Source organism: Ailuropoda melanoleuca, chromosome 16 (assembly GCF_002007445.2).
Source record: "Ailuropoda melanoleuca isolate Jingjing chromosome 16, ASM200744v2, whole genome shotgun sequence".
In the NCBI taxonomy this organism is placed as follows: domain Eukaryota; kingdom Metazoa; phylum Chordata; class Mammalia; order Carnivora; family Ursidae; genus Ailuropoda; species Ailuropoda melanoleuca.
In genome coordinates this window covers 9,030,176-9,043,963 of record NC_048233.1, presented here as the reverse complement: position 1 = coordinate 9,043,963, position 13,788 = coordinate 9,030,176, and the positions used below count along the sequence as shown (strand labels likewise).

General features: G+C 38.2%; 1 protein-coding gene across 1 annotated transcript in view; it reads left to right on the top strand.

The window, feature by feature from the left end:
- The window catches only part of LOC100469973 (alpha-2-macroglobulin), a 39,632-nt gene that overhangs the window by 16,023 nt on the left and 9,821 nt on the right, over positions 1-13,788 (top strand). The window contains 13 exon segments of the mRNA XM_034645615.1: positions 801-943; positions 1,554-1,703; positions 3,680-3,850; positions 4,305-4,413; positions 5,767-5,887; positions 6,583-6,811; positions 7,515-7,635; positions 7,996-8,117; positions 8,499-8,550; positions 10,860-10,943; positions 11,241-11,417; positions 11,737-11,824; positions 12,509-12,665. Of these exon segments, the coding sequence (XP_034501506.1) occupies positions 801-943; positions 1,554-1,703; positions 3,680-3,850; positions 4,305-4,413; positions 5,767-5,887; positions 6,583-6,811; positions 7,515-7,635; positions 7,996-8,117; positions 8,499-8,550; positions 10,860-10,943; positions 11,241-11,417; positions 11,737-11,824; positions 12,509-12,665 (1,724 nt within the window).

Sequence of the window (13,788 nt, the reverse complement as noted above, 5' to 3'; positions counted from 1 at the left end):
TAAACAAATAAATAAATAAATAAATCTTTTTAAAAAGCACCATCGTAGGCTTACTTACAGAAGCTTAATGCAACTACACAGGCATCAAAACACAACTATCAAAGGAGCACAGTATTCCTTTTAAGAAAAAAAATAGAATTTTTGGTTCATAGAAAGTTAAAGAAGATAGGAGGATAAATACAATGTGCTAAACTCTTACTATATTACATCACACAACTTCAGGTTCTATTTCCCTTCTCTAGTATGAAGCCTAGATCAAATAGTAGCCAAGTGGTTGTCTCCATACCTTCAGATAGCATCAGAACTTTACAGAGATGAACTAAAGCTGAAAATTGATGTGAAATCATTATATGATTTATAAGAGAAGAGAACCATTTGATAAAGTTTTTTCTAAAGCTAGAGTTCTTAGAGGTATAGAATTTTTAGAGGTAAGCATTCATTTATTACACCTACTTTTTCTTTTTTTTAAGATTTTATTTATTTATTCGACAGAGATAGAGACAGCCAGCAAGAGAGGGAACACAAGCAGGGGGAGTGGGAGAGGAAGAAGCAGGCTCAATAGCGGAGAAGCCTGATGTGGGGCTCGATCCCATAACGCCGGGATCACGCCTGAGCTGAAGGCAGACGCTTAGCCGCTGCGCCACCCAGGCGCCCCAACACCTACTTTTTCTTGTATCTGTTATACCAACTAATAGAAATCATCATTCACCAGACTAGGCTCCTAAAAATGGCTCTGTGCAACAGAAAAATTTCATGTCAGCCTAAGCCGTAATCACTTCCTCGTCCTCTCTGTGCTCCAGTGAAAGGCCATTTTTCCGTGTCCGTCCCTGTGGAGTCAGACATTGCTCCAGTTGCTCGATTGCTCATCTACACCATTTTACCTGATGGGGAAGTGATTGGGGATTCTGCAAAATACAAGGTTGAAAACTGTCTCGCCAACAAGGTGGGTTTTTTAACATAATATTTTCAACATTTAAAACTAAAAGTTGCTATTATTATCAATTACTTTCTGCAAGTGAACATTGGGGCCAAAGGGGTTGAATGAATTTTCCAGAGGTTTTCAGCAAGGTAATGGCAGAGTCATACTAAGAAGCCATGTCATTTGACTCCTAGTTCAAAATTCTCATGTACTATGTGTCTCTTACTAGATGATACAGTTCAGAGTACCTTGCTCCCTTCTATGATGAAGTGTTGGAAAATATGTAAGCAAGTTTTTAAGGCTATTAAAGGCCAAAAGAAAAATACAGGAACATCTAGAACCATTTGCATTCCACCCGCACTTGATATACACCTTGCCATGTGCCAAAGATTAAAAAATGGCACTTCAAATTTAATAACTTATAAGAATAATTAGATATCATTATAATGGCTCAACTGATTCTTGAGAATCAGAGCGAAGTATAAGGGACAAAAAGCCCCAAGATACATTGGTGCCAACCACCACCACGTCCAAGTGGGCATGCACTGAATGTGAGGAACACTCAGGAAATGCTCGTGAACCCACAGTTAAATCGGAATATTTGTTTTCTCGACCATTCTCCCCAATTCCCCAGGTAGACTTGAGCTTCCACCCAACACAAAGTCTCCCGGCTTCCCACGCCCACCTGCGAGTTTCAGCTTCTCCTCAGTCCCTGTGCGCCCTCCGTGCCGTGGACCAAAGCGTGCTGCTCATGAAACCCGAAGCAGAGCTGTCCGCAGCCTCGGTGAGTTCCCGGCAGCCTCGGGGTCAGGAGGGGCCACACAAGAGGCCCAGAGTAAGGAGAAATGCCTGAGTGAGATCCGATCTATTAAAATTGTATTTATCTAAGAGTTCATACTTTTGATCTCCTTCATGGACACTTTTTTGTTAAGACATATATTACATTTGAACACATATATAATTTATTTACATAATTTTAAATACATATATACACAAACATATATATGTGGATGTGTGTGTGTTTGTATCAATAAAATCATTCACCATTCTAAGTACCTGAAATCCTAGAGTTCTATGAAACTAGTAACAGGCATTTTCAAGCTAGTTGAAATGTTTAAAAAAGCCTGACAAAAGTGGTACATTGACCTGCACTAAAACTGATTTGAAATATCAAATTTCTGTTTTTATAAGAATTATATCAAATACTTTATGTCCCAAGATGGACACAATTTCTGAAAGAAGGTATACATTGTCTCTGATGAATAAAAATTTGGAAAAATGAATTGCTATTTGATAAATGACATTGATAAATGAAACCCTTTAAAATGTTGGGTGAATAGAAGAAATATCACAATGGTATGGCTGGAGTAGAAAAATGAGAAGCAACCTAACAGCACATGCTAATAGTAGTCTGCTTATATCTTCAAAATTTCAATATGAGGCCAATTGGAATAACTTCTTACTGAAGTTTTGTATTTTTTTTTACTGTCAAAATTTTACAAAGGGAAATTCATGTTTTACTTCCTAAAAAAGAAAGTTATAAGAAAAGACACTCAACTTTTTGGTCCTTCCAAATGGAATTTAATCAAAAATATTAGAATCCTTTGAAAGGAAGTATTAAGTATATTTTCATGGGAACAAGGGGATACATGGAAAAATAACAATGTTTTATGTTTATATAAAATAATTTTATAGTTCTCAGGGGTTTTTCTAAATTATAACAATGCTGGTGGATAGATAAGGCAGAATGTCCTATTAATTTGTTAATAAAAAAACAGAAGGTTTCAGGTAGTAATAGACCTGGGTTAAGACACTAGCCTAATCCTCTCCAGCCTTGATAGTATTTTACTAATGAAACACTGTGCTCCCAGTAGCATAAGTCATCCATTCAACACGTTTATGTAGTGTCTGCTGTGTTCTAGGTGTGCCCACTGTTTGTTGAAGTGCTGGGGATCTAGTAGTGAACTTCTCAAAAGACAAAAAGCCATGCTCTCATGGAACTTACGTTTCTAAAGATGAGAAAGACAATAACACATGATACGCTTTGGAGAAAAAGCAGAGACGAGAGATGGAGAATAGTAAGAGGGAGCTACCTTTGAGAAAGCATTTAATTTCATTACACTACTTACTTGGCCAAGCAGTTTTAAACTCCTTTGAATATAAGACAGTGCACTATCAGCGTTTTTACAAGTGTCTTACTCTTACCCTTCAAATGAATTTGAAAGCATCATTTCCAGTATTTTATGTACCATGTGAAGATCTGAAGCATTTTGTTCCCATGAATAATACCTAAGAAAATACTATCCTGTCCTATATAGAGGATTATATTTATTCATGTGCCAGTTTACAACATGGGTTCATTAACTTTGTTACACACAGAGTCAGTTGCTGCCCACAAGGAGAGACAAAAGTATCATTTCGCTCTATCATCCTGAAGTTTTATACCATGTCTCAAATACAGCAGACATCAATATATCTCAATAAAGTTTTATCCCATTCTAGTATGGAGTCTGGTGTTTGCCTTTGAATTGTGCAACAAATGTTTGTGGTCTTTGAGTACTCAGATGGGAATGTTTTAATTTTTTTTTTCCACCTAAAACTGTTAAAAAAAAAAAAAACAGCTTCAAAATCATCTCTATAAATTACTGAAGCAACAGTGGTGCTCAAAGACTGATGGTGATTATTCTTTTCTTTTCTCTTCACACTTAAGAATAAGAAGCCACAGATTAGTTTGTCCTTTTGTCCTTTACATTTGTACAGGTTTATAACCTGCTACCAGTGAAGGACCTCAGTGGTTTCCATGGGAGCTTGAATCATCAGGAGGAGGAAGATGATAGAGACTGTATCAATCGCCATAATGTCTTTATCAATGGGGTCATGTATTCCCCTGTATCAAATACAAATGAAAAAGATATGTATAGCTTCCTACAGGTAAGTTCCTTATATTATTAACAATCCATTCTAAAGATTTACAAAATATTACATGTGAAAAAATTATTTTAATGCCTTCATATCATAATTGAGGGTAATGGGACACAGAAAGGTCAAATGACTTCTCCAAGGTCACTAATATTAGCAGATCTGACAATAGCAACAGAGTCAGGGCTAGAACTTTTTGGACTATTAATCAAGGCTTTTTTTTAAGTTTTTCCTGAAATTCATTGCCTTGTGTTATTTATAAAAATCTCATATATAAAATATTACTCTTAAAAGAGTTTTAACAGACTAAAATTACCTCCGTAAGGATACCAATATCTCTTCTACAGATGTGAACATTAAAAGTTTAGTATTAAGTAATCGGATTATTTGTGAAATTCAGTGAAGTCTGTGCCTATGTATATTTTACAATATTTATGTACTGATTAGGTAATAATCTCCTTCACAGGATATGGGCTTAAAAGTATTCACCAACACAAAGATTCGTAAACCCAAAGTATGTTCACAGCCTGAACACGAGGCAGTGTACTCATCTCGAAGACTATTCGCTTCTCCAGGTAAAAAACTAATAAAATTCAATATATTGAGTCAAATAAAAGAATATTTTAAAAGATAAAATGTGATAAAATTAGCAAAAAAGGCCTTGTGATTTGGATATGTTAAGGTTCTCACTCAAGATCACATAGCGAGACAAATCCCCCAATTCTGATTGTGTCAAGCCCCCACGTGTGCAATGCTGGAGAGAATACAGGGCAGACTGTGAAGGGTTGTCCAAGACGTACAGTAGTGTTGTGTGTCAAGTATACTTCCATTTAAAAAAAAGAGAGAGAGGCGCAGATATGCAGAATAAAAGAAAGGATTCATTCTGATTGAGCAATCAGGAAATTCATTCATGAAGAATCTGCCTCTAGTAAACAGAGATGTGTGAACGTGTGAGGTTGAGAAGGAAAGGTAATTTCCAGAGGATTGGTATAAACTGAAGCAGAAATGTTCACAAGTTGGGACTACCTTCTCACCAGTTAGATATGGAAGCACTTTAACTTATCCAAATTATCAGCCAATATTCATGTCGAAGTCACATTCACTTGTCAACGAAATGGACTACTTTACTGGTGAATCAGAGAGTAACCAAGCATTTATTTCTAGTCTGATATTGTCAAATCATGGTGGAATATAGGTTGAGTACAAACTAGAGTTTGTCAAAAATCAAGGAAAACGTTCAATGAAAATCAACTGGTTATGTGGAATTTAAATAAATATTATTATATATGTTTATTACTTGTAAATTAAAGTCTACCATCCTTTACAGTAGAATTCGTAGTAAACTTATGTATGTACAAGACTATATGTTCACAGATTTTTTTCAGAGAGCTGGTTGTTGAATATTTACCAGTATAGCATTAACAGAAGGTAAATGGGTGAGAGAACCTGACTTACCTTCTGGCACACGTGAAAATAAAGAACTTTTTTATCCTTGATCCCTCACTCCTGTAAACTTTCTCAGAGCCATTGTCATCATGTCTGGGTACGATGTTTCTTTGATCCCACAGAGGAACACACCAAATGGAAACTGACACCTGTCCTCCTCTCAACCCTCCTCCCAACGTCCTATCACGCTCCTCGAGACAAAGCACAGTAACCACAGAGGACACCTTTTCTGCTCCATAGGCCATCCTAAGCTCCTTCTGCCTCTAGGTCTCTGCTCTCTGCTTGGGATTCTCTTCCGCTAGCTCACTTAGAACTTATTCTAAGACTCCAGGATTCAGCAAAAACATCACCTCCTCAAAGGAGCTTTTGCTTAGCACCCAAGCATCCTCTCCCGGTTCTATTCCATCTTTTTTTTTTTTTGTAGCATGTATTACAATCTCTTTATCTTTATATCATTTCTTTCTCCCCCTCACCTACCATAGCTGTATCTGAATTGCAAAGAGGCCATGAACTTACAAAGATGGTCCGTGTTTCCGAGCCTTTCACCGAGACCGTGCGAAAGTACTTCCCTGAGACATGGATCTGGGACTTGGTGGCAGTAGAGTGAGTAACTTTCTTTATATACAAAAAGCAACCATATAGACTCCTCACATTTTCCATTTTTAGCTCATTTTTCAATACGCAAGTATTTCTTTTAGACACATTGCTATTTTCGGGAGAGGTTTAACATAAATACTTCTGCTATGAGAGTCTCACTATTCTAATTATATTCAGAGCTAAGAAATTTTGTATACATTTAATTCCAAGACTTTCAGAAAATGGGAATAAGGACGAAATATGACCAGGCACCGCACAGACTAACCCCCGTAAGAGATCCTTCACTGGCCAACAATCTTGAGTTAAATGCAGAGTCAGTCAGGCCAACTACACACTAGTAGTAGAATGAAAACTTAAAAAAGTCTGCCTTCATTGGAACACTACTTTAAAGAATAAAATCTATGAGCAATCTCAAATTACATATTTAGTTCATAACGATATTGTCTGTAATAGATAATGCTATAATTCCATGTCTATAGGAGATTCCGATATAGACTGGAATTGAAAGCAGAATTGGAAGGAAAGGACTTCTTATATTTTCCCAGTTTGAGTCTTGATTATACTCTCCTGTATTGATATTTCTACTGAGTGCATTCAAGATATGACAATAGAATTATTTATAGGGGTTCTGTTCCTAGAAAGGATAGAAAGGATTTATTTAACTGCTTACTTTCTGTTCTTCATATTGCCATTCTCCCCAGCTCATCAGGGGTGGCCGAAGTGGGAGTAATAGTCCCTGACACCATCACAGAGTGGAAGGCAGGGGCCCTCTGCCTGTCCAATGACACTGGACTTGGTCTCTCTCTTCCCGCCTCCCTCCGAGCCTTCCAGCCCTTCTTCGTGGAGCTCACAATGCCCTACTCTGTGATCCGCGGAGAGGCCTTCACACTCAAGGCCACCGTCCTCAACTACCTTCCCAAATGCATCCAGGTAAAGACCTCTTACCTAAATTGAACACAAGGTGAAACAGTCATGTAAATTAAAAATTGCATTCTTCGAAATACTGACAGACTCTTGCGTGCAAGATGTGTTCACCCAAGAAGGAATGCTCTGAAAGATATTCATATGTTATAGAAGCTATGGTTGCTGATATCTCCATATACCTGCAAAGCTTCTGACTCTTACCCCAACCGCATAAGGTTAAGAAGCTCTCACAGTATGAAGATTTCTGACACGGTGAACAAAAACCAGTACGCTTCATTCTCATGTCTTAGTTCCCCCAAGTTTTCCAAATATTTAACTTTCATATATCATCATATAGCATTAATTAGATTAAACCTTACTTTAAAATTTATTTGTGAGCATCTTAATAACCATTTATAAGTCTTGAATACTCTGCTGGGAGAGCCGAGGGAATGGTCGAGATCCCAGACCAAAGAGGAGCTCCCACGGGCAACATGCCATCTTGACTTTTCCCCGCCTCTTGTCCCACCCCATGAAAGAGCAGATCACCCAAAAATACAAAGATTTCAATGTCAGATCCACCGTAAGGTAGTTGATTTGCATTTAGATCATCTTCAGTATTAGGCAACCTAAAATCTAACCAATCCCCCAATATGCTTTATTTCAAACCATTCTTCCTTTGGTCCCCTTCTCCCTCTGATCTGTCTCTTTGTCTCACATGTGGTTTCAGGTTGGTGTGCAGCTAGATCCGAATCCTGCATTCCTGGTCCAGGAGAAGGAACAAGAGTCTCACTGCATCTGTGGGAATGGCCGGCACACCGTGTCCTGGGCAGTAACGCCAAAGGCTTTAGGTGAGGACCAGTCTCCTAGAGACGATTCTCTACTCAAGGATTGTACATATCAGCAGGATCCTTCTATCTAGTGCTACTTCCCTCGGGCAAAGACCGCCCCCGCCCCTGCCATGGTAGGATATTTTTTCCTTTGTCTTTTATTCTAGGACGTCGGGAAGACTGTCCTCACTTCCTTTATCTCCCTCTATCTCTGCCTTGGATTCTCAGGATCACTAGCCGCTAGCTGATGCTGCTTCCATTCCTGCTCCTGTGTTTTTATAAAACAAAAAGAAGTTACAAAGCATCGAACACTTATAAATCTTGAGGTTTGGAAGCATAGAAAGAAGGAAATGGTGCTCATCCGTATTGGTGCTTTTTTAGGGAATGTGAATTTCACTGTGAGCGCAGAGGCACTGGAGTCTCAAGAGCCCTGTGGGACTGAGGTGGCGGTGGTCCCTGAATTTGGAAAGAAAGACACCATCATTAAGTCCCTGCTGGTTGAGGTAAGTAAGCCTTCCCATTCGATAGGTCATTGTGAGCCAAAAAACAGTGGTGAGTTGAAGGTCCCAAGTTTTAGGTGAGAAGGGCTAAATAATACATAATCACAGAATATTTCACAATATTCTCTCCTCTCTCTCTCTCTTTCTCCATCTCTCTGTTATCTCTATCTGTCTCTGTCTTTCTCTCTTAATATTTACATAATTTTTCCTCACCTTCTCATCTATCGACCTGTCTCCTTCACAGTGCTTATACTTAGAGATTCATTTATGTAATAATTTGGAAGTCAGCTCCAATTCTTCTCTTCACTATCAAGAAATTTGTGGTTCCACTATCGACATGCATGTCCATTCACACCTCCACCTTTGCTTTCTTTCCACCTACAGCCTGAAGGACTAGAGAAGGAAGCAACATTCAATTCCCTGCTCTGTCCGTCAGGTAAGTCATTCATCATAATTAGAATAGCATTGACTAAAGTTTCTGTAACAAGTTCAAAGAATCTTACATCTTATTCCTACACTTACCTACGAGGTAAGACCCAAAGAACCATCAACCCATTTGATAAATGAGGCACCTGGTTCTTAGAGAAGCCATGTAATGTTATGAGGAGACTATCCCTAGCCCATGTTTTCCGAATTTTTATCTATTATAGCACCTGTACAAACACCCAATTGTCTTTCTGACCAGTGTACGACGTGGTTACATAGAAAGTGAGTAGAATCAAATGAATATTGCCAAAGGGAATGTTTCCTTGAATATGTAGTAATACAACATATGGTTAGCTGAATTCAAGCCACCTCCACATTGAAATTTGCATAGCCAACAGCATTCGATAATGGGACCATGCTATGTCCCAAAGAAAGAATTATCTTAGCTTGTACCATTATTGTTATGTCAATATTGGATGCCAATCTTGTACCTAACGCTCTATCAGTCATTTGAGAAGATACTAAAGAAACTCACACAGAAGAAGATATAACTTTATCTTGGTGGAGAATTTTCTAGTCTAAACAAAAATACAGAAACTTAGCACACTAAGAAACTTACCAACACAATGTGTTCTCACTTCAAACAACGTCAAATCAACATCATACTTGTGTTTCTTTCCTTTCTCTGTCTACGTCCTGTTTTGTTTATTATTTTTATTATACTGTCAAGACTTCAAATATATAAAATATGTTCTAAAAACATATTGCTTGGTTGTTCAGCCTTATTTCTACATTTAAGTGAATTATCACCAAATCCTTTTATCATGGTGTTTATAGCAGCAATGTCCACAATAGTCAAACTATGGAAAAGCCTAGCTGTTCATTGAGAGATGAATGGATAAAAAAGATGTGAGATATATATATATATATATATACATATATATATACATATATACACACACACATATATATATATAATGGAATATTACTCAGCCATCAAAAAATGAAATCTTACCATTTGTAACAACGTGGATGGAACTAGAGGGTAATGCCAAGCAAAATAAGTCAATCATAGAAAAACAATTATCATATCATTTCACTCATATGTGGAATTTAAGAAACAAACCAGAGGATCACAGAGGAAGGGAGGGAAAGATAAAATAAGACAAAAATCAGAGAGAGAGACAAACCATAAAAGACTCTTAACTATAGGAATCAGAGGTGCCTGGGTGGCTCAGTGGGTTAAGCATCTGCCTTCAGCTCAGGTCATGGTCCCAGGGTCCTGGGATCAAGTCCCACATTGGGTTCCCTGTTCATTGGGGAATCTGCTTCTCCCTCTCCCTCTGCCCCCTCCCCAACTTGTGCTCTCTCTCTCTCAAGTAAATAAATAAAGTCTTAAAAGAAAAATTATAGGAAACAAACTGAGGGTTCCTGGAGGGGGGTGGAGGGGTGGAGGAGTTTAACTGGAGGATGGTCATTAAGGAGGGCACGTGATGTAATGAGAACTAGGTGTTATATACAACTGATGAAACACTGAACTCTCCCTCTGAAACTAATAATACATTATATGTTAATTAAATGAATTTAAATTTAAAAAATAGTAGGCACTCTTCTGTACAACATAATCCTCTTGCATAACTGAAATTTTATATCCTTCAAAAGTTTCAATATTAATTTCATGAGGAAGGGGATGCAGCATGAAGGTAAATACTACATTTCTCTTTCATCATCCTGTAATTTACCAATACTAAAACAACAGTAAATGTATGCCTATCAGCAGCAATTATTATATTTCCGGTGACTCAAACACTGTTCATCTTCACCCCCACTTCCATGTCTAGGGCTTCCATAAAAATACTATCTTCATAGCTGGTGAAATTTGATGGCAATAAGGACAGAGCATTATTGTAGAATTCAGGAAATTTCAGAGATTTTTTCCTTTGCTTATGTATACATTAGGGAATTTTTCATTAAACTTTTGAGTAAGGAGGGTGGGGATGAACACTAAACCCATCGTCTTGTGATAACCAACTCATGCTAGCCACAGGATGCCTACAACGGAGTCACAACATCATGGGCATTTCTCAATCCGTATCCTTCTTTTGGAATGCTCTCTATGTACGGGAGGAAAAGAGAGCTAAGGAAGGAGAACNGAAGGAGAGTCCTGTTCATACACATTTAAAATATACATATTTTGAAAATAGAAATATTAAAAGAGTGACAACTTTTCAGAACTTTAAGTGTAAGGCACAGTTCTGGCTTCTGGGTTTGGAGCTCTTCAAGAAATACATGCAGAAATAATTTCCATGATTTGTCTAGGTGCTGAGGTATCCGAACAATTACCTTTGAAGTTGCCAGAGAATGTAGTAGAAGAATCGGCCCGAGCCTCCGTCTCAGTATTGGGTAAGCTCCAACCCTAGTGAGTTATTCTACTCTCTTGATAGTTTTTACTATTTTTCTTTTCCATAAATACTCGAAATCACAACTATAGTATTAACTTCAGCTCAGGTCAAGAACTTGGTTCTTCCCTCCTTCTTTGGGCTTGTATATTGCTCCCAATCACACTTCTGTCCCTGGACAACTCACCCTTCCTAAAAATCTTCATTTTTCAATCTTCCTAAAATTATTCCTTTCTTCTTAATGATTCAGATAGATTATAATCTATAAGCTTTATGATGTCCCATCTCTCCCCTTCCCTAGGCGACCTACTGGGCTCTGCCATGCACAATATACAAAATCTCCTCCGAATGCCCTATGGCTGCGGAGAACAGAATATGGTCCTCTTTGCTCCCAACATCTATGTTCTGAACTATCTAAATGAAACACACCAGCTGACTCCAGAAGTCATGTCCAAGGCTGTTGGCTACCTCAATACTGGTGAGTGACTAAATGAGTGAGTGAAGACTTCACAGTGTTATTTTAACAATAGCTTGGGTTTCCCAGTAGGTTTGAGTTACTTAGCAATTCTATGGTATGTTAGCTTATCACAGTATCATAGTTACTATGATAAGAATGATAGTTAATTTTATGGTGATTACCCAGTGTCCAACCTCTAATAATAAATGTTTAAGACTCAGAAACTTGTAACATATGACAGCAAAACTTAAGAAATATCACAAGAGAGACCAAAGCATTTTAGTAATTTCTCTGGCCACAACACAGTCTGTCATATTGTTTCATCAACCTTCCATTTCAGGTTACCAGAGACAGCTGAAGTACAAGCACCATGATGGCTCTTATAGCACCTTTGGGGAGAACTATGGCAAGAGCGAGGGCAATACCTGGTAAGGGATAGACAGTTTTTCAAAGTCCTATTTTTGTACCAGCTCTTTTGCATATATTATCACAATTATACTCATAGTAACCTTATCAGATATTATTAAACCTATAGTTGGTTATACTCGACAAATATACCAAGGGCAGCAAGGTAACAAGCAGAAAAGCTGACGTTCAAATATATGTATGTTAGATTTGTGACCCAAATTCATCCTGTTAATAATAACCAGGGTATTCTTTCTAAAATAGCTATTTTTTTGAGAGAGAGAGAGAGCACACGTTCAAGCCCTGTGTTAGGCTCCACGGTGGGTGTGGAACCTACTTAAAAATAAATGAATAAATAAAACCCCTAGGGCAAGCAAAGCAGTTCGAAGTTATTCAACCTTCTAAATGAGAAGATTCTGCCACCTACAGAAGGAAGTCTCTAAAGGAAGAAAGTCTTACTCAAATAAGTAAAAATAGCATCAGAAGTACTTAGACTCTGTGTAGCAAGGAGAAAATGAGTCAGCAAGGAAATATTAGATCTAGCAGATGAATCAAGCAGTCTAAAGGAGATGGGAGTTCTAAATACACAGAATACCTGTCAGGTGACTCACATCAACCTGAACAGTGTCATACAAAGCCTTTACTGTGCCACAGTCATAAAACTATTGTAACAACATAAATACCATCACCCCCTCCCCACCGCTCAGGCTCACTGCCTTTGTACTGAAGAGTTTTGCCCAGGCTCGAACCTATATCTTCATCGATGAAGCACACATCACCCAAGCCCTCGTCTGGCTCTCCCAAAAGCAGAAGGACAATGGCTGTTTCAGGAGTTCCGGGTCTCTTCTTAACAATGCCATTAAGGTGAAGTATTCTTGGAGTTAGTTTTTTGGGGTTTGTTTTGTTTTGTTTAATAAGATTTTATTTATTTGAGAGAGAGAGCGAGAGAGCACAAGCAGGGGGAGAAGCAGAGGGAAAGGGAGAAGCAGGCTCCCTGCTGAACAGGGAGCCCAATGTAGGACTCGATCCCAAGACCCCAGGACNGGGATAGACAGTTTTTCAAAGTCCTATTTTTGTACCAGCTCTTTTGCATATATTATCACAATTATACTCATAGTAACCTTATCAGATATTATTAAACCTATAGTTGGTTATACTCGACAAATATACCNTGTAGGACTCGATCCCAAGACCCCAGGATCATGACCTGAGCCAAAAGCAGATGCTCAGCCCACTGAGCCACCCAGACACCTCTGAGTGAGTTTTGATTTGTCCATTTATGATGTCTACAATGATGAGAGGAAGTAATAATGAAGGAATTCCTTAGCAAAGGTCAATACATACATACATACATACCATACGTACATAAATTAAATAAATAAATAAATAAATAAATAAATAAACTGGATAGNACCCAAATTCATCCTGTTAATAATAACCAGGGTATTCTTTCTAAAATAGCTATTTTTTTGAGAGAGAGAGAGCACACATTCAAGCCCTGTGTTAGGCTCCACGGTGGGTGTGGAGCCTACTTAAAAATAAATAAATAAATAAAACCCCTAGGGCAAAGCAAAGCAGTTCGAAGTTATTCAACCTTCTAAATGAGAAGATTCTGCCACCTACAGAAGGAAGTCTCTAAAGGAAGAAAGTCTTACTCAAATAAGTAAAAATAGCATCAGAAGTACTTAGACTCTCTGTAGCAAGGAGAAAATGAGTCAGCAAGGAAATATTAGATCTAGCAGATGAATCAAGCAGTCTAAAGGAGATGGGAGTTCTAAATACACAGAATACCTGTCAGGTGACTCACATCAACCTGAACAGTGTCATACGAAGCCTTTACTGTGCCACAGTCATAAAACTATTGTAACAACATAAATACCATCACCCCCTCCCCACCGCTCAGGCTCACTGCCTTTGTACTGAAGAGTTTTGCCCAGGCTCGAACCTATATCTTCATCGATGAAGCACACATCACCCAAGCCCTCGT